This window comes from Phodopus roborovskii, unplaced genomic scaffold (assembly GCF_943737965.1).
Source record: "Phodopus roborovskii unplaced genomic scaffold, PHOROB, whole genome shotgun sequence".
NCBI classification, from domain to species: domain Eukaryota; kingdom Metazoa; phylum Chordata; class Mammalia; order Rodentia; family Cricetidae; genus Phodopus; species Phodopus roborovskii.
In genome coordinates, this window is record NW_026126480.1 from 2,442,990 (window position 1) to 2,465,756 (window position 22,767).

Consider the following 22,767-nt stretch of genomic DNA (forward strand, 5'->3'; position numbering starts at 1 on the left):
AGTGTGTGATACTGCTTATTAAATGTTCAATTGTGACCATATTTAGAATCGTTCTTAGGCCTCAATTCTGGGATCATCTACTTAGGGTAACCTGTCCCCTACCCCTTAGTGTAGTTCTGGGGTGATCTGCTTCTTTGTATTTCTTTGTTGGTTTTGTCTGTTAAAATTTTATTATCCTGAGAAGGGAACTCTGCTTCATTCATTGTAAGAGGCAATGTAAATTGGAAAGCCATATTATTTTTTTTAAATGGCTTTTTGCTTTGTTTTGCATTGCTTTGCAAATCTAAAGTCCAAAATATAGGAAAGATGATGCAAAGTAATACTCATGGTGGCTGAGATCACCAAAGGAACAATCTGGTGACAGAAAAAAACAAACTGTTCAGTCTGGCATGTGGGAACTTTATTAACTCTACGGCAGAGGCAGAAATCATATTACTCAGGTTTGCGAAAAGAAAATATGGAGGTACACTTGGCTGGGAACGAAGTGAGGTCACTTGACAATCAGCAAAGCATGAGCGGGCTGGACAGAGAAGTTTAAGATATTTGTTCATTCTCCTGTTAAGCCCTTCACGTACCAGTAGTTAGTTGTTGGTATGTGAGTTAAGGTTGGCAATGTGCCACTAGCAATGAGTATTTAACAAGTCACTCAGTGAAAAGGAGGCTGCTGCCAGCTGAGCATGGTGGTGTGGGTAAGCTGAAAGTAAGCAAGATGAGGTGAGAAGAGCAGTTCTCCCACACATACACAAGCAGCCGGCTGGCTGCACACATTTGAAGGGCTTTGTGGTTGGCGTCTTATTCAGCCATACCATTTGTATCAAAATAATAGTCCATTTTATGATTTTTTTTTCAGATCAGTGTCTTAAAAGCCATATCCCATACTATAATTTCCATTTTCTTTCTAAATAAGTGTTAGCATTGAAATATTTCAGTGAATAAATTATAGAAGCTTAGAAGTGAGGTAAACAAGTACACACTTCTAGACCAGGTGAATGTTAGGTATGTTTAAAATGTATATCTTTTCACCAGATAGTAGATCTAGATCTATTTCACATGAACATTTTTATATAAGCGGTATTAAAATTAAAGAACACTTTTTAAAAAGTGACTAGGAGAAAATGTCTGGTGTAAAGTTTATTGTAGATACCAAGCTAAGTCTCCATTTACTCTAGACCCTTAGAAATGTCTCTTAAGATAGAAGCAGCGTACAGAGGGGGATCTAGCCTAGTTAATTCCCTTTCCCCTTAGGAGGGAAATCTTGCAAAGGCTAGCACATTTTTATAGCTGAGACTATAAAAACAACAGCACTGACCCACCACAAGACGAGGTCAGCAAGTTGACTACAGGACTTAGAGAAACGCTGACAAAGCTTGACACCGGGAGTCTGAGCAGATGTAAAATTTGCTTGATACTCAGAATATCTGGAAACATTTCTAAGTTTTTTTTTTTTTTTAACTATCTTGACTTTTTAAATTTAAAAGCGCTTTTAATATCATAGAACACAATATACTTTCATCACCATGTTTTGAATTGTCTTAGACTCCACAAGATACTAAGTTGTTCAGAATACAAAAGTTCTTGCACCCACAGACAGCACTAGGAAAACCAGGGGTGTTAAACACGCAGGTTGTCTTCTCAAAAGATAACTTGCTTTTCTGCCCAGACGGCTGGGAATGGAGGTGGCTAATAGGCTAGGTAACTCCTGTGCTATCTGTAGGGCCAGGGAATACAGATGTGTCATCCACAAATTACTGCAGTGATTTATTGTCTGAAAATGTATTTCATCTTCAAAACTTAAAAATATATTTTCTTGATATATGTACATGTGTGTACAAATGGAGCTGTGACCTTTGGATAAAGAAAGAATGCTGACATAACTGGTAGGAATGCAGCTGGAGCTGGGGGAGTTCATTTCACCCACTCTCCCTTTAGCTACTAACAGAATTCTTCCCATGAGGTTTAGGGGAGGGATGGCCCCATGGAACTGGTTGTGATAGCAAATACCTTGAATAAGCACTAAGGAGAAGAAGGCTGAGGCAAGCGAGTCAGGGGCTTGGAGAAGAGCTTCATAGTAAGACACTGTCTCAATTGAAACAAAAACATTTAAAGTTTTATTGGAAGTTGGAAGTCTGGGGCGATCACTGATTTGGTATATTAATGTCAGCTCTGGGGGTACAAAGAGCAGAATGAGAGCTGTTTTGCAATGAATGGTCAAAGAGAAGACTCGAATATCCTACATTTTTACTAGTGCATGACTAATAGGTCTTTAAATAAGACAAATTTGGTGGAGCTTGGAGAGTTAAAAGAAAGGGTGTGAACTGGGGACTGTGTGTGTGTGTGTGTGTGTGTGTGTGTGTGTGTGTACACATGTATATATATGAAGCTAAAGCATGTGCACACAGTTGCCAAATGAAGGACCATGGAAAACAATGACTCAGCAAACATGTGATGCTGGTGATAGATGGTGCTGTTTGTGCAGAACTTCAAAAGGAGTATTCTGTGTGATGGTAGAATGGTACCCTGGAATATACGGAGTTGATGAAAGCACATGGGCCCCACACAAACACCGGAAACAGAAGAGTAAACGCCTCCCCCTTGAGAGGCCACAGAAGTCTTGTCTCTGTGGGAACAAGGCACCAGTGAGAACGCGTACCCACTAAGAATAAAGGAAACCAACCAAGGCTTTAAGCTGCTGCTGTTTCTGAGGGCAAACATGGAGGGCTTGGGAGACACTAGGAAGGGGTGAGAAGCACTGAACACAATGGGAACTAATATATTTAACTTAACAGCACTCAGTCAGGGGTGGCGCTACCCTCTTCCAAGGACATGAAAAATGACCAGTATTTTTAACTTCTACAGTAACTGGGGATAGTGTTAGCATTTGAAATCACCCTCTAGGCTCAAGACCTTGCTGTACATTTGTCACTACTTAAAAAGCCACTAACACCTCTCTCTTGCTGTGATGCAGGGGGTTTACCTTTTACATAAAGAACAACCACAAAAGCATGATACAGTGGTCTTATCTGGTTGCAGAGCCAAAGGAGTGCTGATTATACTCATACAGTTGCAGCGCCCTTATGGAAAAATGCTGACCACTTTGCCTGGGGACTGGGTAGACAGACTTGACATACCTCCAGAGGGACAGAGCTTCCTGCTAGTGGGATTTCTTCCTTAAATGAATGAAGATAATGCTATTGCCATTATTGTTATGTGATCATTGCTGTTGTCAAGAGGTTCATCTAGGAGACAAGCCTCTAGGCATGCTGGGAGAGAGTGCTTAGAGTATATCAGCCCCTGGGCACCAGGTGAGGGGTTGTCTTCATTAGGTTAGTGTGGTGGGAAGGCTTGGGTGCTGGACTGTTTAGAATCCAGGAATCTTTTTTAGCATTAATTTTCTGCTAAGTGCAAATATGATGCTACCAGCTTCTTCAAGCTCTAGCTCCTGCAGTCTGAGCTTGCACACCCCCAGCACCTATCCCTAGCACCCTACTCCTAGCCTCCCACCTCTACACCGCCACCCCTAACTCCCACCCTCACTGGAATGATGGACTTTACTGTTAGCATAGGTACCAAAATAAACCCTTTCTCCTGTAAGTTCCTATTGCCATATTTTATCTCAAGTATCTCACATTATAAATGGGATTAAAGAATTGGATTAAATTTCAATGACTACCATCCCACACCCAGAATGAGAAGTAGACAATGATATATACACTCTAAAATTTTCTTAGAAACATTTCTAACAACTACTCTATATTGGGACCATGGGTGAATCTGTGAATTTTCAAATGAGAAGGATTTGAAACCACTGTCTTCTAAATATTTAAATACAGAAATCGGTGAGTTTTCTGTCACTCACACTGGGTTACTAATAGCTCAATACCCAGAACCTGGGTTTTAAAGGTAATTATGACCATTAGAAAAACCAGCTTTGAACACCGGCAGCTGTGAGTAAAGTGAGAAATTTGGGCACTTTAATTCACAAACAATTTCTAAGGAAAATTGGTTTCCATGATGCAGCTTTCAGGCTAGAGAAACGTCTTCATCATCTTATGTGTGATATGGCTATCAGGGCTCTGCATATCTTCGTATGATTTGACTGGACTCTCCTTTTCTTGAAAATGAATGGGCATCTTCTTGCCTTCCACACTCATGAGCTTCAGAGCCAGGGGGCCCAAGTTTACATAATCCTGCCGGGAAGACAAGAGAAGAGAGGTAAGTGGCACGTGAACCTGACAAATGACATATTCTTCCCCTGGGTTGCCCTACTGATGTGTGAATGCTTTATCATACATGGAATATGAAAGCCACTGCAAAAATTTAAAAATGTACCTTTTAAGTTTATATTCCCCATAAGTCACAGTGGGAAGACCTTCCAGTAAGCAGGAGGGAAGGCTGGTGGTCTCAAAGGGAGTTGGGGTGAGCTGGATGCTGGCAAATGGAAATGTGTCCCCCTTGGGACTGCTTTGTTGGTGAAGGAGTATTAGGCATATATAGTCCTCTACTCGCTAGGTCACAGCCACACCGAGTTCTGTATTATTCAAAAAGGGGTTGTGTGTGATATTCTACAAATGCTACTTGGATAATGTAACACTGAGGAACTTGTCCAGGAATACGAATCTTTTCACAGATTCTTTGGCTATTGTCTTGGTCAAACTTACCCTATTGTGTCAAAGTATAAATGAGATGCCAGTCAATGAAAACTGGAAAGTTACTTTCTATAAAATCCTCTAGCCTGTCACAAATAGCTCAGGCCCTACCTGGGAAGACTCCTAAGCCATAATTCACTTGTTGTGTTCCTTCCACTCGTCAGCAAATCTTTCTAGAATGTTCCCCATACCCATTGAGTGCTGTGGTGCAATGATAAACACAGGACTGGTGGGTGACAGCATAAGTAGTGTAGCTCCTCTTACACAGTAAACTGTTATTTTTTTCCTGCAGTCCCATAAACAGTTGCATCTTGGAGCCTTTATGTCCCCCATTCTCTTGAAATTCCCAAGCATAAGAGGTACCTGGTGCATTGCGGGATGCTCAGTATTTATGTGAACACCAGGCTGCTTTGTTGGTAAAGGAGAAGGTTGGTAAAAAGAGGAAGCAATGCTTTTGAAATGCTTGTCATTATATGTAATTTTCAAACTACAACAAAAGTGGTGGGTAATGTATCCGTTCTATGCCATAGCCACCACAGTTCCTCTATCACAGCTCACAAGAACACTTTTCATCAAGCCAGGGACAGACTGTAGTCTGTTGTCCACAATTGCCAAGCATCAGTGTGGTGTACCAGGAGTCAGGATTCCAGGATATGAGTGGTGGTATTTGAGCATTTAAATGGCAAACATACTAGAATATCCATCCTTTAGAATCCCTTTTCAGTTCTGGGACTCAAACCAAGAGCCTCTGCAGCTTAGCAAGCAGGCTATCTCTGAGCCATATTGTCACCCCTGAGAGTTTAGTCTTTAAATGATCACTCAAGAGGATATGGCTCAGTGATGGGGTGCTTGTCTAGCATGTGACAGGCCTAGATACTGCAAAAAAGTGACAGGGTACAATTGGAGTTGGTTTTTTTACCCATATTTGACTGACTCTTAAACCTACCAGAATCAGAATTCAGTAAAATTAAAAAAAAAAAAAAAAAGTTTTGGACGTTCCCATCACTCAGGAGGCAAAGGCTGACAGACAGCTATGAGTTCAAGGCCAGCCTGATAGGAATCTCTCAAATTTGAGACTGGCTTGGGCTACATAGGGAGACTCTATATTAAGTAAACAAATGATGGTTTGATGGTAGTCAGAATAAACTATTAGATATTCACTAGCTCCATTTCTTCCTCTCTCCTTACACTCTGCATCCTACCAGACTTAAAATTTCATGATTTTAAGGTTTTGGCAGTGCCAGAGAAGGGTAGAGTAGAAATGTACAAATGAGAGTTTTCTAAATTATAGGTTTGCTACTCCAGGCATCATCCACTAGCAGTATATATTTTACAAGGATGGCCTGATATATATCCTATCCCACAGATTTGTTGGAGTCTTTTGTTTTTGCTTTTATACAATCTCCCATCAAGATGTAGGAACTAACTATATCCATGCTAGTTGATGAGAACAGCCAGCAGAGTGTAATGAAAGTGGAAAGTGATAGTGTGTGGCCTCCAAACCGTTCTCTTTTGTCACTGGAATTGCTTTCCCTAACAAGTCAGACACAGTACTTTAGCAGAGGGACATTCAAGACACCCTTTGGAGATGCTCATATGAAGTAAAACTGAGGTCTTGATGCAATCACCATCACCTTGCTTGACATAGGTGTGTCCCCCTTTTGAGGTGGGCCTTCTGCCCCAATCCAGGCTTCAGATGAGCATGGCCCTAACTAGCACATGACTGTGACTGCCCAAGGGAGAACCCAGTGGAGCCATTGCCCAATTCCCAGCTATCGGAGGCAATAGAAAGTATTGTTTTAGCTGAGCAGTGGTGGCGCATGCCTTTAATCTCAGCACTCAGGAGAGGCAGGTGAGTTCGAGGCCAGCCTTATCTACAAAGTGAGCTCCAGGACAGCCAGGGCTACACAGAGAAACTCTGTCTTGGAACACTCTCAGCCTCGAAAAGTATTGTTTTAAACTACTAGACTTAGAGATAGTTTATGATGGAGCATCAGCTAACTGATGAATGTTTTAGCTAACTGGCTCAAAGTAGGAGTAAGAAGAGGATCCCAGGAGAGGTCAGTGGTAGGCCACTTGTACTAAAAATCACAAAGCAAATTTTCAGTATTTACATTTTAGGTCTCCTTCTGGCAGCATTGTAGTCATTGTCATTCTAGTCAGAACTGTGTTCTTGTGATTCTCACCTTGAAATCCTGTTCATCCTCATGCAACAAATAATGGATGACAGAGCCCTTGATCTCTGTGGAGGAGCTGTCCTCCTCTATCTTTTCAAACCAGACATCTGGACTGCCAACCTCCTGGCTGCTCCCCGTTAGGCTCCATTCGTTTCTACTCTCTGCTGCAGTGGGCGATTTCAAATTCTCCTCTGAGATTACAGCAGAGAAATAATTTGTAATCTGCTCAAAATGTTACCCAAAATGGTTTTAGAGAAAACAGTATGGAATGTATGGAATAAGCTAATAAATAAAATAACAAAATACAAGTAATATAAATTATATAAAAGTAAGAGGTGGCCCTGTTTTGGAAACTATCCTATATCCTTCAGATAGCTAAGACATTAACCATAGCCACTTGGGTACTAACGGGTATTCTGGCATTTTGGTTGGTTAAAGTGGTGCCTAGACTATATCAGCATTGGCAACACCCCCCATGAGTATCTACCTAATTCATTATAAAATGCATTGAATTTGATAGAAAATGGGGTTAAAACTCAGATACAGCAGTCTTTGTCTCTAATGGCAGTCCTTGAGAGGATGAAGCAGGAGGATCCCTTAGAAAGATGAAAGAGTGTGGGAGAAAAGGGAAGGGAGGGAAGAAAGGACAGAGGGAGGGAGGGAAAGATAAGGGGAGGGAGGAATAGAGAAAGGAAAGGGATGAGAAAGACAAGGGAAGAGTTGGCAGACATAGACTAAAGCAGGAAGGAGGGATGGGGTGGAACATGGGTGGATCCACTCCAGGCAGAGCTCTTGCATGTGGGGTGTCTGCCCATAAAAGGTACTCAGGCTGCTGTTCTAAGGTGAGAAAAACCTCATCACAAGGAAATTGTACCTTCATCTGTCTCTAGCAACTTCAAAGACATGGCATCTTCAGGTGGCACTTGCTGCCCAGCAGCTTGAGTAAGATACAGTTTCCTAAAAGAACAAATAGCAGACTGTCAGCCAATGAATACTGTCCTACATGCTCACCAGCCTCCATTTCCTTCCAGAGTGTGGAGAAAAAGCAGAAATGGGATCTGCTTCACATACTTCAGGAGCATTGTTGAACCGATAACCAGCTATAGTATTCTAAGGTGATAATTTCTAGCAAGATGTGTAATGAGCAGTGAGAGAATTCCAGGAGTTAGAAAGAAGCACCCCTTGAGTTAGCCTTGGAGACAAGGAAGGTTCCTTGAGGAGATGAAATCTGAATGGAATCTTGTGGAAACAGAAGTTCACCATAGGAAGAGTATAAAGGGAGGGGAATTCCCAGACAGGGAGTATGAGAATAATATCAATTAGGTAACTGGATTTTCAGGAAGAAAGTCAGTAAGAAATGCTGGGGGTGCAGCTAGCATCAGATGTCTTACTTAGCATGTATAAGGACCAGTGTTCAGTGTGAGGAGGGGGTAGTAGGGAAGCAGGAAAGTAGGAGAGGAAATGCATATAAGTTATTTAAAGCATATACATGCAGAGTTTCTATACATTTGGAGTCGGAGCACAGATGACTGTTGATTAATGTTTTTGAATTCTTTATTTTTATTTTACATGTTAGAGTGTTTGCCTGCATGTATGCACACCATGTGTATTTAGAGGCCAGAAGAGAGCATTGGATCCACTGGTACTGGATTTACAAATGGTTGTGAGTCACCATGTGGTTTCTGGGACTTGAACCCAGGTCCTCTGGAAGAGCAGCCAGTGCTCTTTCTTAACCACTGGGCCATCTCTCCAGCCTCAGTTCCCTTCCTTTTGCCTGCTGTCATCTAGTAAAAGTACTGGAGAACTAAATCTGTCTTTTTCAAACTGAGTGTTACTTTGTAGCCCAGGTTCTAGAATTATGTAGCCTGAGCTGGCCTTGGATCTCTGGTAATCCTCTTATATTAGTCTCCTGAGTACTGGGATTACACATGATACCTAGATAAATCATCTTAACACAACACAAAACAAACAAACAAACAAAAAACACCAACTTTTCACAGGTATGATGTCTACAAAACAAAACACTTTCTAGAAATGTTAATGACTTTGACCTGGGTATTCTAAGAGCACCAAGTGCTAACTGCTATGGCTCCAGGGAGCATCTCACCTGGGTATTTTGAGATCCACAAGTCTACAGTTAAATAGCTGGTCAATAAGCACCAAATTTTCTTCTTCTAGTCGATGAATACATTTTTCCAGTTCTTCTACTTCCTTCCTATGGATGGAAATCTGTTTGCAGAAGAGAGGGGTGGGTATCGGCATTTACTGGCTTCACTCAGTTGTATCTTCTATAGTAAATGCATCTCCTGAAAAGACACTGGCATAAGGGAAGAGCTATCATTTGTTATCTTGTACTGGGTTCTCCTGGCCCTTCTGTGGTTTAGAAGGAACAGGGGAGATGGTTTCTGGGTCATAAGCAGGCCCAGGAGGTAGTTATTACAGAGCTGAACTTGTCCTTTTCTACACTTCAGAAAGCATGGCTGAACCTAAAGATGAGCTAGAGGTGGAGATAGGAAAACAGAATTCGTTTAGCAATATAATATATTGGCCAGTGAATGGGGCTATCTCTAAAGGTAATTATAAATAAGACTAAGAAAACACACTGGAATAATGATATATATGGTGGTATTTTATTTGATGCCTGAAAGCCCTTTCTACCAGCTCCCATATAAGATTATGTTCTCTTTGAGCCTGGTGTCAGTTCTGAAAAATGCCATACATATGAAATAATTTGCCAATCCACTTTGTTCTACTGAACCCTTGCAGTGTGCCAGAAAACATTCCAAATGATCAAGAGACAAAATTAGTTTAGCAATAGGATCTCTTAGCTTCTTGGGCAAAGGTGCTGACAGAAAGTGAGGTGGTAAAAACCTGAATGGAAGCTGGATAGCTGCCAGCTACCCTGGGATGAGGAAGATGCAGATGCTGAGGTAATGAAAATTGGAAAGGGAAGACAACTAACCCACATCTGAAAATGGAGCAGGGCTTTATGTAGATCCAAGTTGTGTCTCCTGGGAAGTAGGAACCAAGTCTGCAAAGGCTCAAAGGGAATGGAGGAGTTGGGGACTGACCACACAACTAAGAAAGAAACACTGCCCAAGAATCTGGTTTTTGTCCTCAAGGTGACAGCAAGTTAACTACCAGGTGGGGCATACTTAGTGAATAAATTGAGTCAAATATGAACAGAATTTGCCAGTTTGGTTGATGGAATTCCCATTAGTCTTTTAAGAGTGTGTTTCGGGCCCCTCATTCTAAAGGCTGGTGGCCATGAGCATGCTTCAACTTTAGAGAAGAGTCATTCCTTTGTGTCCTGCTCTGTGATGTAAGGGTCTGGATGGACCCCGGTGAGGCTGATGAAATCGCCATAACACCACCATTCGTTTGGTAGATCCAGAAGCTGTTGAAAGATGATCATTTGATCATCTCTAAGCCTCTGATTCCTCTTTGGGGCTTCAGGGCCAAAAACCATCCTATCCTGTGGGATGGCATGAATATAGGCATAGGTGAGTGGAAGGGCACTGCCAGGTCTTGAATGTCAGCAAAGAAGGGGAGGCTGCTTGGGAGATACTGTTGACTCTAGGAATAGCCACCTCATGTATCACAGCCTGTATCCCAAGGTGGAGAGGAATATGTTCAAAACCAAGAACAATGCTATGGAATCCAATTGCAGGCTGAAGACAGGCCAGACCAACAAGAAGCTCCTGCAGACAAAACAGCAGGTCGAAGACCGAGGAAGTGTTTGCAGGCCAAGAAGAGCAGCATCAATAAAACCAGGGAGCAAGAGACCAAGACACTCAGCCCCTGTCTTGTCTGCATAGTGCCTTGGTGTGGGCTCACTGATGGGTCACACGGATCAGTCATTAGCATAAGAAAACCCTTTATCACCTACAAACAAAGATACAAGAAAGAAGGCTCATCAGAGAGCAGAACATATAGAAGTTACTTGGTGAGTTACATTATATAGGCGTTGACACCAGCAGATGTTCATGGAAGCAATCAAGGCACTAGAATTAGAACTACGTGTAAAATCAAGTGTGGGAGACTGGTGAAAATAACAGAAAACTGGGAGGAAGTAGAAAGTTTTGAGGGAGTGAAAACAAAGAGCACAGAAGCTGAAACTCGCTCCTTCAGGCCAGGAGAAGCCGATGGCATCTGCTTTGTTACTGAGAGCCAGTGATAGTTGGAGATCTTGAAGCATCCATATTATCCATTTATTAAATATGTAGGTTCTTATATGTCCTAGCTAGTTAGTTTTATGTAAAATCGACACAAGCTACAGTCATCCAAAAGGAGAGAGCCTAAATTGAGAAAATACCCGCAGATCAGCCTGCAAAGCTGTGGGGCATTTTCTTAATTAGTGACTAATGGTGTGGGCCCAGCCCATTGTGAGTGGGGCCACCCCTGGGCTGGTGGTCCTGGGTTCTGTAAGAAAACAAGATCAGCAAGCCATGAGGAACAAGCCAGTAAGCAGCACCCCTCCATGCACTTTGTGTCAGCTCCTGCCTCCTCCAGGTTCCTGCCCTGTTTGAATTCCTGTTCTGACTTCCTTTGATAATTAACAGCAACATGGACGTGTAAGCCAAATAAACCCTTTTCTCACAAACTTGCTTTTGGTCATAGAGTTTCATCACAGCCATGATAATGCTAACGAAGACAGAAATTGTTACCGGGATCTTAGTGTATGGCTGGGCCACACCTGACCATGTTGTTTGGGGGAAGATTGTGAAAGGACTTGGGAACTTTGAGCTGAAGACCCATTGCATGTTCAAAGCTTTGTTCTATGGTAACTTGGAAGATAAGAATGCTGAGAGCTGCGCAGATGATGGAGGCCTGGCTTGTGAGGTTCCAGAGGGAAATTTCAGAGCCATTTAAAGACTCTGTTGCAGCTGTTGCATATTTTGAGTTAAGAATCTATGCTCTGGTTGGCTGGAGTTGAAGAATCAGCTGTGATTAACAAGAGACCAGAATCACTAACGTAAAGTCCTTTGCTTTACTGGGACAACTGATGTTGGACAGCTGAAGCTAAGGAAATGGTGGTGATTAAGAAGAGGCAAAGTGTCTCTCAGAGGCAGCACAATATAGTACACAAAAGTAGCCAAGACTCAGCCCTACCCGGAAGACATCTAACCCAGTTGACAAGCCACCTCTTTCTATCACAACTCAGACTGCTGATGGCTTAGAGTTGGGAAGGAAGGCAAATGGTACTTACCTCTCTCACACATTTTTCATAGTATGCCAGTGGTGGGTGTTTAAGATCTTAGATGTTCAGAGATGACTAACTTAATTGCAAGTTCAAATGCCTCAAGGAAAGGTTTGTTTTTCAAAGGATGAGAAAGACAGTATAGAGGCTGTACACAAAGGAAAATATAGAATGTTGGGAAGATGCCTAGCCATGGGCTGGTCGTGCATGGGAGGCAGCACACATAGTTCTACAGATCTTTCCAAAGTAGGCACCAAGATAGCTTTGCAGGGCTTTAGGACAGCTTACTTCCCTCTTTCAGAGTGCCTTGTGATACATCTATTGCTGACTCTCCTGGGCTTTTGAGACACTAGGGAAATAGATAATCATACAAATACTCAGATTTCTGGGTTAGGAACATGGAAGGGAAGAAAAGGCAGAAAACCACATTTCCTGAAATACCTAAGAAATGTAGAGATCATGTCAAACAATTCAAACTATTCCAGCCAGGGACTAGGGGCCTGATTCAAATGTACACACTTGGTCTTTTCTTCTGCAGGGTTCATGTGAGCCCTATGCCTCTTTGAGATCATGAGCCTCTGGCTCTCCTTGTCTTGTTTCTCTGTGTTAAGTTGGTGTAAGTCACTTAGGAATTTCAATTGTCTTTGTTATCCTAATAAGCACACTGAATGGAAACACACAACAGAAATAATGCGCCAAGATGTCCTGTACAATTGTCTTTGTTATCCTAATAAGCACACTGAATGGAAACACACAACAGAAATAATGCGCCAAGATGTCCTGTACCCTTCCTGTATAGCCATGCTCTGGGTTTTTCACTGAGAGAGAATGAAGATGTCCCAGAGGTCCCATCCTTGTAATATTTTTCAAGCTATTACAAGCCTCCCCCAAAGAAATGAATCAACTTAATTGTTCTGTTTCTGAACAACTCTTGAATGCAGTGATGAACTTATAATAAGAAATAGTTTTCATTAATTTTTGAGTAAATTTAATCATGCCAAGATTAATATTTATTGTAATCGAGAAATTAGACCTATTGAATTTCCCTAAAATGTTTTGCCCTTTATTTCTAAGCTCTATGATTCAATTAGACTTGACATTTTCCCTTTTATTTCCAGTGAATTATAAGAAGTTAAAAAAAATGAAATGAAATCAAACATAATTGGAGGCCTCAGCAGGAAGAGTTAGGCCACCAATATAGCCTTTCTTATAAACCAAATATAGATTTTTTTTTAAAGTCATTTCACTTAAACCTAAGATCTGTGATATCTTCTAAAACCAAGAGTTGAATAGTTATTATAATATCATACTGTTGTACTTAACAAAAGTATAATAAATATTTTAATATTTCATAATTATTAACCCACTTGAGTTTTAAATTATTAATTCCTTGCTTACATTTTTTTCTGAGATAAAGTCTCATGTAGACCTTATCATGTAGCCAGCCTTGAACTTGCTATATAGCTAAGAATGACCTTTAATTTGGGATTCCCCCTACCTCTATCTCAAAGTCTTGTTTAATAGGAAATTCATTGTAATTATTTGGTAGTAATAGTATGAACTCATATAAACATGACTTTACAAAGGTAATTTGGCAATTGTAATTTGGCAAGGGTGACCTTGGTAGCACAAGCCTCCAATTCTAGCTACCCAAGAGGGTGAAACAGGGAATTGCAAATTTAAGCTATCCGTGGACTACAGAACAAGTTCAAGGGTAGCCTTGGAAATGTAGAGAAACCTTGTCTCAAACATGAAAAGGCCTGGGGCACAGTTTAGTGGGAGTGCTTGCTTAGCATGCACAAGACTCTGGGTTCAATGTACAACATGGAAAACAGCAAAACCTCTAAAAGGGCTGGGGTGGAGCTAAGTGGTCAAATCCTTGCTCAGTGTGCCCAAGGCCCCCAGTTAAATCACTTGGGGCTTCCTCACATACAATAAAGCTAGTTGACAATATCACAGAAACAGTATATGATTTGTCTCCTGGTTTTCTAGAACTGTTAACTGCTCAATCAGATGGGGAGCAAGGGAAGGGAAAAGAGGTAAACCTTAAAAGTAACTTTGCTACTAGTGATTCTGGACAGTGAGAAACAAGGTGGGATTTGAATGAGGAATTTAACATCCCACAGTAGAAATATTCAGAGTGCCTTTCAGATCTCCATTTCCAGGCAACTAAAAGTAGAGGCCCCACATGAGGTAATGAGAAAGTTGTGTGTTAGAGAACCACAATGACTAACAGGCTAGCAAGCCCTTCACATGGTTTAAAGTAAGTTCTCCAAGAAAGTAGTGAGTTTGGAAGGGCACAGGAGAAAGTGATGGTTTAGCATTTAAGAGCACTTGCTTTTCCATAGGACCCAAGTACAGTTCCCAGCACCCACATGAAGGCTTGATACTACTTGTAGGGAAAAGGGGTCTGCCAAAGAAACCTACCCTGGCTCTGAAAGCAGAGTTAGTGAAAGAAACAGACCCTAGATCTCAAACCAGAGCTAGTGAAAGAAACACACAGCTGGTGAAAGAAATATGCCCCAAAACTAGAGCCAATAAGCTAAAAAAGAAACAACAGTTTGGCCCTGAAACCAGAGCCAACTCTGCCCCTGATCAACTAAACCAACCAGTCACTAAGCAGGAAAACTAACCAATCCCTGATCAGAAAATCTCCCTGGGAAAATTCTGCCCCTAAGAAGCCATATTCAGTTGCAGGCTGTCCTTTCCTACACTGGCAGAGGTAGCCACTCTCCTGGACTCCTCCTTCACAAATAAATCTTGAGCTTTTGGGTAAAGATCTTCTTTCACTGATGTGGCTCAGAAGAACCTTTGTTGAGATGTTCCCTTTGGTAGGGGGTGCAGAAAAAAAAAAAGAAGAGGAGGAAGAAGAAGAGGAGGAGGAAGAGGAAGAGGGAGAAGAAGAAGAAGAAGAAAAGAAGAAGAAGAAGAAAAGAAGAAGAAGAAGGAAAGAAGAAGAAAAAGAAGAAAAGAAGAAGAAGAGGAGGAGGAGGAGTTACATCTTCTGGGAAGCTCCGGTAGGAGTGGAGCAGGAAAAGTAACTTTTCGCTGGAGCCAGTGGAGATAGCTACATTTCTGCTGGGGTTTCCCTTCCCTTTTAGCAAAGTGGAGCAGAAGAAGTAACATCTTGGGCAGGAGCTGAGCAGAGCAGAAGAAAAAATGGATAGCTCTGCTAGGACATTCCCTTTGGGGAACTGAGCAGGGCTCCACTTTAACAGTCCTCTCTAGGAGAGGAGCAGGATTGCTACATCCTATGGGAGACCACTCCAACTGCACCCCAGCTTCAGGTAGCCTGACTTTCTGACTTGTCAGACTACCTTATCCAGTCTGTGGAGCTGTCCTATTGAAGCTCCAGGTATAGCCGGACTCTCTGACAGGATACCTTTCCCTCCAGCTGTAACACTGACATTTGTTTGTACTTATAACGCCATCCCAGGGGATCTGCTGCCCTCTTCTGGCCTATCTATAAGTGTCAGGCACACACATACTACACATACATGTACACAGACAAAATACCCACATAAAAAATATAAATAATAAATCTCTTTTAAAATAGTGAGTTTTATTTCATATATAGCATTTAACTACAGGATGGATGCTATTTGTCTAAATGTAAAGGGAATTTCTAGGAATGAGCAAGTGACTGAACTAGACACACCTAAGAATTGGGTCAGAATTCAGGAACACTCAGGCCTGTTAATAAGGTATTTAATTATTCTGACACCACTAGGCAGAGTCCCATATGGTTAAAAGTTACTTTTGTTGTTGCTGTGAGACCTGACAAAAACAACTTTAAAAATAAAGGACTTGTTTGGGGCTCATTGTGTGAAGAATACAGTAGCTCAAAGGTATCCTGGCCAGGAAGGCATGGTAACAGGTGCATGAAGCAGCTGATGATGTTGCAAGTCAGCAAGGAGAGAGCAATGCCTACTGGAGTGCCCAGCTCACTTACTCTTTATTTTTTATTTTATTCAGTCTAGGACTTCAGCCCATGAAATGGTGCTGCCTATATTTAGGGTGGGTCTTCCCACCTCTTTTAACCCAATCTAGAAACTCTCTCATAGATGCCCAGGCTTATGTCTGTTAGATGATTCTAGATCTCATCAAGTTGATTGTATTAGCCTACATCACGATTCCAAACCTGTCAACATGATACACAATGTGTGCCAAGCTTGTGTCTTCAGAAGACCATCTATCATGTCCCTTTGTACCCCTGAGCTCACTGCAGAATGAAATCTCTGAGTTTGTGTGGAGGAGAAGGGGAGAGTCTGGCTTAAGAGAAGCAAAATCAGGTAAGATGTCCCTTTCAGATGGGATGTGGTTGCTGAGGGCCTGGAGGAGGGTGGTTGTGGGGAAGCAAAGGAGAAGTGTTCCCAGGATTTGTTCAACTTAGAGAGGCCTTCTGGAAGTAGCTACTGAAAAAACCATTTCTTTGGGACACCTGACTTGGGTGACAACATAACTGTGGGGTCCTTAACTGGGACAGACACAGCGTGGGACTAGAAGCAGTTTCAGGAAAAGAGACAGATGTTGTCAGTTCAGGAGATTGAGAAGCCTGTGGTGAGCTTACACAGAGCCGCAGATGGCTTGATGAGTGTGTGGGTTTGGAGCCTAGAAATGACATCATTTCTAAACTGGATGCCTTTGAATCCTGAAACACAATTATCCTGGAGTTCAGGGGAAGCCAGCATTTCCTGTTTCTCTTTCTTGGTTTACTAGCTTGTGCTGTTAAGTACACTGTTAAGAAAATTCCTGAGGATTGTTGAGAAGTAAATAACACAGCTCTTGAAACTCTGCAAATAGTTTTTTGTTTTGTTTTATTTTTTTGGGTTGAGTGGAGTATAGAATTCCAAGTTCAAAAACGTTCTCCACCTGAACTCTGTTATTGGTACCTGTGCTGGTTTACTGATCCATTCTGCCTCCTTTTGTTTGCCATTTTCAGCAATCACCACTGATGATGATTCCTTCTGCTTTATCTTCCTAGAACCCATGTTTCTTGGATACTGTGCCTCTTACATTAGTGATGCATCTCTCCCTGTCCTGAGAGAGTGCACTCTGCATTCTATTTTATATTTGATTATTTGGGTCTTGAAGGATCCTGTTTATAAATAAACTGGTTCTTAAATTTTCTGATATTAATAAAAGCCCTTTTCAACTTTCTTAAATCTCCTCTGGTATCTTTTAGGGACAGTTTTTTTTTTTTTTTTTTGCAAAACGCAAGAGGCTTTAATGAACAGGAAACGTTTGTGCAAATGGGCTCCTCCAGCACACAGGCTAGAGAGAAGCCTGGGACAGTCTTTATTACTAGCACTTGCTTCTGGTCTCCTTAGTTCATCTAGTTTTATTCTTCCTTTTGTTCAATTATTCTTAGTGATCCTTCAGTCATATTAAAAAGGGTCTAAGGCAGTAGTTCTCAACCTGTGGATTGTGACCTCTCTAGGGGTCATCTAAGACCATCTGAAAATACATATTCCCAAGGGTCTTAGGAACTGAGACACTGCTTCTTTATCTGTCTCAGGCAGGATCGCCCACCTGAGTCCCATCCAGTACCTGGAACTCTATGAAAAGGTTGAAGCATTAGGAAGGTTGAGAACCACTGGTCTAAGGCATGGTGGTGTTTACATAGGACTGTTTTCATCCCAAGTTTCTCCCCACAATGAGAGAGTAGATTAAAGTCTGTACATATGGCATGTCAGGACAGGAGAGCTATTTTGGATTGAGAAATAAGGATTAGGATGTTCAGATTGTCTCCTCATAAATGTCACAACTGGAAACATTTTTTTGCATATAAACGCCTCACATCTATGCTAGAAACTGTGTATCAGTGTTCTCATGGGAGAGCCTGCAGATTCCTACACCAAGGATAACCTCTTTGTTCTGTGTGAAGGAAAGGGCACTGAGTCCTAGGGATGTTGGCAAGTTCTTGTTTTCTGCCCCTGTTCCTGTCCCCACCACCTACAACACACACAGACTCTGAGCAGAGGCTCCCCCAGTCTTCCCAAACAGACTAAATTTTGTACTTCCCATGGAGCACACTTAAACATCTAGACCAAACAGTTAACTTGCACACTTTTTTTGTCTGCCAGAAAAGTTTTGAAACCTTACCTGCTAGTTCATTATACCTGTTGTCTTTACAGATGGGCTCTTTATTGTATCTCTATATTTTTATTTCAGAGGGCTCATAGGAGAAACAAAATGGCATCCTGAGCCAAAATATAATTTAGAATTTCATATAACTGCTTCTAAATTAAAAGTGTATATGAATAGGTGTACGATTCATCCCTTCAGTGAGTAAGTATATCTACATTCATAGATATTCCTTAACATTCATTCACTTAATAGCTGTTTTCGATAAGCAAAGGTTGTATAGTTAAAAAGATATTGCCTGTTGGGTGGTGGTGGTATACACCTTTAATCTCAGCACTTAGGAGGCAGAGGCAGGCTGATCTCTGTGAGTTCAAGGCCAGCCTGCTTTACAGAGTGAATTTCAGGACAGCCAGGACTGTTACAAAAAGAAACCCTGTCTTGGAAAAAAAAAAAAAAAAGCTTAAAAAGCTTGCCCCTGGACTGACTCGGACCCCCCTGAATATGGGTCTCAGCCAGAAGGTCTGAGCAATCTAAGAGACCTCAGACAGTGGAGCCAGGATGTATCCCTGGTGCACAAAAGGACTTTGCAAACATATCCCCCATGGAGGGATAACTGCCTTATTCTAGAGATAGGAGAGAAGCCCTAGTCCCTACTTCACAGGACCTGTCAGATCTACATGACCCCAACTGGATGGCATTCCCCTACATATGGTATTGTGGTGGGGGGTTGGGAGGGGAGGGTGTTTAGAGTGCATGGGAGAGGGTAGAGAGGGCAAAAGGGAGGGAAGGAGGGAGGGAGGGCTGGAGGGGAGGAAGCGAGGGAGGGAGGGAGGGAGAGGGAACTGGGATCGACATGTAAAATAATAAATTAAAAAAAAAAAAAAAAAAAAACGCTTTGACTCCAAAATTTAAGTTGAAGAACAAGTTACTGGGGAAAAGGATTTCTATTTTTGTTTCCACAGAAAATGAAAAGATGTGGATTCCTTCCAGACTAATGTGGTTTGATCACACCAGACCGCCTGAAACAGAGTATGAGGTGATCCTACATTCAAAACAGCTGGACAAAGCAGCCTTACAGACTACAGCCAGGATTTCTGAATCTTCTTCGAATCTCCCATGACAGCACCCCTTACCAGCAGGAAGTAGTTTGGAAAGAATGACGCCCAAATTCCCAAATATTGTGTATAAATGTTTGTTTTCATTTAATTGGACTTTGTTATATAAAATTAAATTAAAAAAAAAGCTTGCCCCTGTATATTAAGGACATAGATCATAAATGGAGTTTCAGTGTATTTTAGCAGAATTGAGTAATGCAAGAAAACACTGGGAAGACTGGAGTTCTTAGGCTGTCCTGAGAGCATTATGAAATGATTCACACAGAAATTGGTCATAAAAGTCTGCACCCAAAGGAAGAGTTTTTTTTTTTTTTTTTTTTTTTTTTTCCAGGCTGTGAGAATAATGATGTACTAGAGACCAGAACAGAGTACCTGCATGTACTAGAGGAAAACAGAACAGTTCCAAATGACAAAGACTATTCAAATACAAATAGAGACTGTATAGAGCCTGAAGTCTTTGCTGACCACACCCAACCAACTGCTATACAGCCCTGGCCCTAGGGAGCAGGTCCTGGCTCAGCAGTAACTGTGAGTTCTTGAACACTTTTGTGAGGGGATTAGGGTGGAAGGAGACATATGCTGCAAGGATGTCTCGATCACATGCAAGTGGCTGTACTTTGGACCACAATACAATTTCTTACAGAGCCAGGTGGTGGTGGCACAGACCTTTAATCCCAGCACTTGGGAGACAGAGACGGGCAGATCTTAGTGAGTTCAAGACCAGGGAGTGTCAGGACAGCCAGGACTGTTAGATAAAGAAACTCTGTCTCAAAAAAACAAATGACAAAAATAAAACCAAACAACCCCCCCCCACACACACAATATCCTACAGATTAGAACAATCACTTCAAGAGTCACCAGTATAGGGAGATGACCAGAACACTTCCTCCAGAGCTGAAGGGTAGAGGGAGCCAGGATCAAAGGGAACAGCTAAGTGTGAGCTGGCCACCAGCTTGCAAATGTAATGTAAGCCATTCTGCCCTGTGCATCAGGTCAGGGAGAGAAAAGGGTGTCTAAAAGACTGAACACACTTCCTAAGGATGATGTGTTACCCTTGCAAAGGATACTGTGTTACCCAGGGCTGACTTCAACTAGGAACCATGATGATTCTTTAGCCTTGCCAACCACCCAGCAGCAGGAGGCAGGTTCATGAGAAATATTACCTAGGTTTTAGGACACAATGGAACTTGGCACATTTGGGTGTGCAGTGGGGATTAAGCCTCCAAATTATTTCTGGTTATTATTGAGATTATTTATGGCATTTGTTGAGTAACAATATAATAGGATTAGCTTTTACTTGGACATTCCTTTATGCCAGTAAAAATTCCATGTTTGTTCTATGACTTCAACGTTATAATTAAAGGTCATTGCCAGTTCAAGAAAAAAATAGGAGGAATTATTTTGATACATTCTACTTACTTCTTTTTTTAGCCAGTCATTCTCCCAGATCTCTCGATAGTTGCTCCTGTCGATGAACTTTACAGCGTTCTACAAGAAAAGTTTTGTATAAAGGAAGAGTTGCCATAAGGTGATGCACAATATCAATACTGGTGGGACAGGGTTTGTCTCTACCTTTGTTTTAATCTTGTTTTTAACCATATCCCCAGCCTGATATTTATAGTCTTACACACAAGACTTTTATAGCAGATGACATGGTATTTCTTTGTGGGATGGTTTCACATGAATACATGTTTCAAATCCAACATTCAGTTACTAAGGGACAAAACCTCTTTTTAACATATATTTTTAATTTTTTAAAATTTGTTTATGATTTTATGTATATAAATGTTTTGCCTTCATGCATGCATGTGTAGCATATGCCTGCCTGGTACCCACAGAGGTCCAAAGAGGATACCAGATCCTCTGGGACTAAAGTTACAGACAGCTTCAATATGTCATGAGGCTTCTGGGAATCAAACCTTGGTCTTCTTGGAGAGCAACAAGTACACCCAACCACTGAATCAACTCTCTAACTCAAGATAAAAACCTTTTAAAAGGATAAAAACTAAAAGAACATGGCAAACATGAAACAAAAGAAACAGGGCTGAAGAAATAGCACATTTGGCAAGTGCTTGAAGTACAAGCATGAGGGTCTGGGTTCAATTCCCAGCACTCAAGTAAAAAATTGGATGTTGGTGTGAGATGGATTAATGGGTAAAAGCACATACTGTATCAGCTTTACAACCTGAGTTCCATCCCCAGCACCAACAGCGGGAAAGAATCAAATCCCAAAAGTTGTCTTCTGTCTTCTGACCTCTATGTGTGTGCCATGGCCCATGTGCAATCACACACACACACATGACTTAAAAACAAAACAAAAACCCATGGATGTGGCGGTGTGTTTACAATCCCAGTGCTGGGGAGACAGACAAATGAAGGGTCCTCCACATGTATATGTGTGCACACACAGGAACTTGTACACATATAAATAAAGAAAAAAATGTTCCACATTGTAAACATGGACAGAAATAATAGTATGTTAAAGATAAATTGATTAGTTAAATCTTTATTCTTTTTCAATGAAAAGACTTTAGATCATGTTTATTGAATTCAGAGACAACATGAATTTCCTAGGAATGTGTATAGTCCAGCTATAACTAATAACTCACATTTCCACCACAATATCATATTTTAGATTATTTTATTTTGTGTGCAGATGATTTGTCTACATATGAATGTGTACTGTGTGTGTGTGCCTGGTGCCCAAGGAGGTCAGAAGAGGGCATAAGATTCCTTGGAACTGGGATTATGGATGGTTGTGAGCCACCATGTGGGTGCTGGGAATCAAACCCAGGACCCCTGTAAGTGCAACAAGTACTTTTCCATCTCTCTAACCCCTTCTGGGTGCCCCCCCTAAAATATCTGAACAAAATCTAAAGGAGGTCCTAACTGAGATTAGTGGGCTTGTTACTTAATTCATTAACAGTAGGGCAGTGGTTTTTAACTTTATACATATATATATATATATATCAGAACCTAATGAAAACTGGAAAATCCATAAGCCAGAACAATGTCCCAGAGTGATTACATTAGCATCTTTGCAAATTGGACCCAGGCATCATGAGGATGATACATGAATGTCTAGTTAAGATTGCACAGCACAGAACACAGGAAGGTACAAAGGCCTGTAAATAGGCTGAAAATTCATCAAAGCCCTCGGGTGCTGGGATTTGCAGAGTGACACTGAGTCATGATGTGAACATTTTCTGAACTGGATCTGGATCCTTCCAGTGTTTTGCACAGGTCACTGTCCTGAGTACTGCCATCCCATTAGCAAGTCCCTAAAAGCTTGAAGGATTGCTGGGAGATTTAAATGTCAGATGAAAGCTTGGAACAGTCCTCGAGATGAGCACTAACAAGTGTGCTTTGTTTCATTTTGTCATGTGATGTTCACATAGACATCTTAAGTCATTTGAACTGTAATGAGATCATTTCAAGATGAATTTCACCATTTCCTCAGACTCAGTCACAAAGTGACACAGTGGCCTGAGCAGACAAACTATCCATCAGTTCTCCATAACCTCTGTCTTTGTGAATCTGTC

The 22,767-nt window shown here is 41.5% G+C and overlaps 1 protein-coding gene across 1 annotated transcript in view; it reads right to left on the minus strand.

Annotated features, from left to right (window-relative positions):
* Nucleotides 1–3,949: 3,949 nt before the first annotated feature.
* The window catches only part of Ccdc83 (coiled-coil domain containing 83), a 36,199-nt gene continuing 17,381 nt past the window's right edge, over nt 3,950–22,767 (minus strand). The window contains exons 6-10 of the mRNA XM_051192003.1: nt 20,645–20,713; nt 8,931–9,052; nt 7,698–7,780; nt 6,833–7,014; nt 3,950–4,187 (exon numbers count right to left, since the gene is read on the minus strand). Coding sequence (XP_051047960.1) covers nt 4,026–4,187; nt 6,833–7,014; nt 7,698–7,780; nt 8,931–9,052; nt 20,645–20,713 — 618 coding nt within the window. The 3' untranslated portion in view covers nt 3,950–4,025. The remainder of the gene's footprint in view (nt 4,188–6,832; nt 7,015–7,697; nt 7,781–8,930; nt 9,053–20,644; nt 20,714–22,767) is intronic.